We start from the raw sequence: 5,000 nt of genomic DNA, 5'->3' as shown, positions 1-5,000 counted from the left end.
ATGGTAAATATTTTATATATACCGGTAAACAAATTTAATATTCCAAAACCCACCACACTTGTCTGACATGAAATACAGAAACTGGAGGACATGAAAACACAATTATTCACATTTTCACCAAACGCAATGCAAAAATATTGCTCCGTCTCAGCACAGTAAGCTAACGAGCACCTTTAGAAATGATCTCTACGAAGGATGTTTTTTCTTATTATCAAAAATGTCAATAATGTTTCTTTGGCACTGCTGCATCGACGTGGACCAATTTGCCGATGAGAATAGTCCCAGATGAAAACACTGTTTACTGTAAACAAGCCTGACCAGCTGTTTTGGGACATTTTTGATGTTTAAAATAAACGAAGAGAGACATTTTTAGCGAAAGATGTTTGTCGTCTGTGTAAAGAAACGGGCTGCGATCCACAGACAGGGATGGGAAAGTGGAAAGTACTGAGACACACACTATCACATTGTTGCTTCTTTTTATACAATATTTTTTAGAAGAATAACTATTATTAGACTTTTAACTTGGTGCACATCCCAAAGTGTCCAATAATACCAAATGTTTTGGGCTATATGTTGGTGCACAAGAGATCTGAGAAAAAAAAAGTCAGTTTAAACATCACATAGAAGAAAGGAAGGAAGAATATGATGATGTTCGGCCCCTGAAGACAAAACATTTCTAAAACAACCTTTATTTTGTTTTCCTCTTCCCTTTTCGTACCTAGTATGGTATCCAGCTACCTGGTGCATCATGGGTACTGTGCCACCGCTACAGCCTTCGCCAGAGCCACAGAGACCATGATCCAAGAGGACCAGACATCTATAAAGAACAGACAGAGTGAGTGAAACGTCTCCGCCGTCAGAATCACACGTTGAATTATTTCTCCGATCAGAAAAGCAGCAGATAAAACGTGGGGAAGCGGTTCTGTTGTTTTCCGTCTTACAGGAATACAGAAGCTGGTGCTGGCGGGACGTGTGGGCGAAGCCATAGACGCCACCCAGCAGCTTTACCCCAGCCTGTTAGAACGCAACCCCAACCTACTATTCATGTTGAAGTGAGTCGATTTATAAACCCCTCGAGTGATCTGCGAAGCCAAACGTGTGGGCAGTAACACGCGTGTCCCCCTCCTCCCCTCTCCTCCCCCCGCGGCTCCTCTAGGTGTCGTCAGTTCGTGGAGATGGTGAACGGTACCGACAGCGAGGTCCGCTGCTTGACTATCCGCTCCCCGAAGTCCCAGGACAGCTACCCGGGCTCACCGAGCCTCAGCCCGCGCCACGGAGCCGGCAACACACACCTGCACGCCGGAGGTACGCGCGACAAACAGCCAGCAGGAGGCGCCACTTCCACCGTCAGAAATTTAAAAAAAAACAACAACATGTGTTTGTGTGTCTTCCTGCTCCTCCCAGGAGCCGACAGCCCCACCTGCAGCAACGGGGTGACCCCCCCCAACAAGTCCAAGAGCCACAGCGGCGCGGGCAGTGGCGGCGGCGTCAAATACCCCAGCGCGTCCTCCTCCGCCTCCTCCTCCACCTCCTCCTCCCCTTCCTCCATCAACTACTCCGAGTCCAACTCCTCCGACTCCACCAAGAGCCAGCCGCACAGCGCCAACAGCAACCAGGAGACCAGGTGGGAGGTCACCGCACTTAAACAGGAGATCAGATAACCACGTCCCTTTTTTGGATTGTGTCAGTCTGATCTACAGAGTGTATATAAAAGTGTTCGTAGCTTCCAGTTTTGAAAAATGAGGCCAATGCAGAAGTGTGTTAAGCTGCAATACCAGCGAGTGCCACTAGAGGTCGGCTCCAAAAAGCCTCCGGCTCCATAGACTCCCATTCAACTTCTCTCATCAAATCCAAAGTGAATAAAATGTGTCCATCAGTTATCTCGGTGTTGTTAGCTAAAGTCACTCCTTCTTATTAGTTTTCTGGAGGTCCATCTGAAAATAATCCCTCATTCATTAGAAAAGAAGATTCAAGAAGACCTGTTTTTGGGGGCGTGTCTGTTTGATTGACAGGCCTGTGATGCAGTCAGGTTACAGCTATCGGTGGGCGGGACGTAGTATCGTCAGGTTTCCAATCAGATCGAGTCAGATCCACCACTCGCTCATCCCCCCCTTCACCCCTCCATTTTTCCCAAATATGGTCACTTCCTGCTCCAAACCATCGCTGCTGCTCGAGTTCAAGCCACTCTGGTTTCCATCCAGTTAATATACAACACCCACAACGCAGGCTGTCGGCGTCCACAACACGATGCATCATCTTCTGTTCTGTTGACAGCTGATCGTTAAACGAGCCACTAGGGAAGCTCCATCATCAATAAATCATCGCCGCAGTCGTTTTGAAGGCATTAATATGTAATCGCTGTAAGCAAATAAAACAATTACCGAGAACAGCCGGCTGCAGAGCGTTCGTTTTCGTACGCTGCGCACATGCAGAGGGATCTGCAGGCCTCAGGCGGTTCACGGTGAGCAACACAGTACGGCGTGTTGATGGAGCTCCTCTGAGTCGGTTTAATGAGGGGAAAAAAAGCAGCATGTTTCTGACTGGATTGAAAATTAGACAATAATTTAATGCCATAAAATATTTCTCTTCATGACGTTTTGTGTGTGTGTGTGTGTGTGTGTGTGTGTGTGTGTGTGTGTGTGTGTCACCAGTGACAGTGAGATGGAGATCGAAGCGGAGCACTACACCAACGGGGTCGTGGAGGGCTCCTCGGCGCGGATCATGAACGGCACGTACAAACACGAAGAGATACTTCAGCCGGACGACAACAGCATCGGCAACGGGGTCACGGGTACACACACACACACACACACACACACACACACACACACACACACACACACACACACACACACGGAAAAAACCCACACTTATACCAACAACTTCACACTCTTTTTTTTCTTTTTCTTTGCTCTTTTATTTGCCTCTTGATTTTTAATTTTTTTTTTGCAGGATGTTTGTACAGTGTGTGTGTGTGTGTGTGTGTGTGTGTGTGTGTGTGTGTGTGTGTGTGCGTGCGCGCGTGTTGTTTAACTCTTCCTGCACGTGTGCGTTTTGCGTGTCGCCCCGCAGACGAGGGTTGCACTAACGGCCGACAGCTCTGCGGCGGGAACCAGGCGGCCACGGAGAGGATGATCCAGTTCGGACGGGAGCTGCAGGCGCTCAACGAGCAGCTGTGCCGCGAGTACGGCAAGAACGCCACGCACAAGAAGATGCTCCAGGTACACACACACACACACACACACACACACACACACACACACACACACACACACACACACACTTAAATATTATTCACACAGCGCCGTCATACATGTTTTACAAGCTGAAATAAGACCGTTTAAATGCACGAGAAATAAAAATGGTGAAAAAGTAACAAGAAAAACCAATAAAAATAAATTAAATCAATCTAAACGAGATGCAATAGATGGAAGACAACGGTGAATAAAAACAATCAAGAGGGACGTGAACATTTTAAAAGAGAAATAGACAATATGATAAACGCCTGAATAAAATAGATAATGGCCATTTTTTTTAATCATTTTTAATTTGACGCCTGGATAAAGAGGGACGTTTTTCCTCCTGAACTTTAGAACAACTAAAAGACTCAAAGTGTCAGAAATCATTTAATAAATCTGTCAATGTGAGTTCCTGGAAAAATGATAGAACCGGTTCTGGTACCACAAAGGTTCTTTGTTGTTTCTTTAAAAAAAAAAACAGTTTACAGATATTATACTCATTTTGTTTTGTTTTCATGAAAGCAAAACCTCCACAACAAATTCAACCCCTCATGGATGTTTTATTTCAGTCAGGTGAATGTTTTCTCCTTCTAATATTTGACCACCAGGGGGCAGAAGCTTGTCATTTTGCACATACAAACTTTTTTTTGTCTTATTTCATCTAGTTTTGTCTGACTCTTTTTTTTTTTTTTTATTCTATTCAATCGCTGCTTCATTTCCCAGAATGCATTCAAAGACTATACAGTCTGACTCTGACTCTGTGTGTGTGTGTGTGTGTGTGTGTGTGTGTGTGTGTGTGTGTGTGTGTGTGTGTGTGTGTGTGTGTAGGATGCGTTCAGCCTGCTAGCCTACTCCGACCCTTGGAGCTGCCCCGTTGGCCAGCAGCTCGACCCGACGCAGAGAGAGTCGCTCTGCTCCGCACTCAACAGCGCCATCCTGGGTAAAAAAAAAATTATTATTATTATTGATTATCTGCTGGTTTTTTGAAGAGTAAAAGTCAGTAAATTATAATTGAAACGAATTAAATCGGAGAGAACATTATTATTATTATTTTTTTTTAATATATATTCTTTAAAAAAAAAAACCCGATGCCCACTTCTCTCTTGTTTTGTGTGTTTGTTTGTTTGTTTTTCTTTCCTCTAGAGTCCCAAAATCTGCCTAAACAGCCGCCGCTGATGTTGGCGCTGGGCCAGGCCACCGAGTGCGTTCAGCTCATGGCTCGGGTCCGGTCCGGTTCCTGCTCCTTCGCCAGAGTAGACAACTTTTTGCACTAGCCCAGGTCCAGGTGAGGAAAAAAAACCCACTGGTGCTCTTGGAAAATAAGAAACCTTTATTTTTGTGATCGCAAATTGTTTCTGAACAGTAAACGCGCCCCTCCCAAAAGAAAAACAAAACAAATTAAATATTTTTTAAATTTCCTCTTTTTATTTATTGTTTGTATCTTATTGTCTTCGAACTGCTTCGTGCGTTCGTTCATTCGTCCCCTGACCTGCAGCATCGTCCCCGTCTCTCCACAGGTTAATGTTAAAGTAGCACTGAGAAGAAGAAGGCATGTCCAAGCAGGTAGTTGTCATGGCGACGGAGGAGAGAGAGAGAAAGAGAGAGAGAGAGAGAGCGAGAGAGAGCGTGTGATTGGTGCGTTTGGCTGTCCGAGGACGGACGGATGGACGGACGGAGGAGAGAGAGAGAGAAGAAAGCTTCCTTTTTAATTTTAGTATTATCAAATAAAGAAATGTGTGACACTATTTAAAGATAATTAAT

The 5,000-nt window shown here is 45.1% G+C and overlaps 1 protein-coding gene across 3 annotated transcripts in view; it reads left to right on the top strand.

Moving 5' to 3' along the window:
* The window catches only part of ranbp10 (RAN binding protein 10), a 27,506-nt gene that overhangs the window by 19,411 nt on the left and 3,095 nt on the right, over nt 1–5,000 (top strand). The window contains exons 7-15 of one of the 3 annotated variants that reach the window (XR_011179437.1): nt 723–835; nt 944–1,052; nt 1,157–1,305; nt 1,405–1,624; nt 2,652–2,791; nt 3,073–3,221; nt 4,068–4,179; nt 4,383–4,524; nt 4,757–4,802. Coding sequence is in view for 2 of the 3 variants with exons in the window: in XM_069172703.1 (XP_069028804.1) it covers nt 723–835; nt 944–1,052; nt 1,157–1,305; nt 1,405–1,624; nt 2,652–2,791; nt 3,073–3,221; nt 4,068–4,179; nt 4,383–4,513 (1,123 nt within the window). In the remaining variant the exon portion in view is untranslated. Of the gene's footprint in view, nt 1–722; nt 836–943; nt 1,053–1,156; nt 1,306–1,404; nt 1,625–2,651; nt 2,792–3,072; nt 3,222–4,067; nt 4,180–4,382; nt 4,525–4,756 lie in introns of all 3 variants that reach the window. The other 2 variants (XM_069172703.1, XM_069172704.1) reach the window with 2 other exon arrangements.

The sequence above is a fragment of the Embiotoca jacksoni genome, unplaced genomic scaffold (genome assembly GCF_022577435.1).
Source record: "Embiotoca jacksoni isolate LCO1_2020_lvr unplaced genomic scaffold, fEmbJac1.0.p SCAF_55, whole genome shotgun sequence".
Taxonomy (NCBI): Eukaryota; Metazoa; Chordata; class Actinopteri; family Embiotocidae; genus Embiotoca; species Embiotoca jacksoni.
Note: the sequence above shows the minus strand (reverse complement) of the source record. Positions and strands in the feature narration are given on the sequence as shown.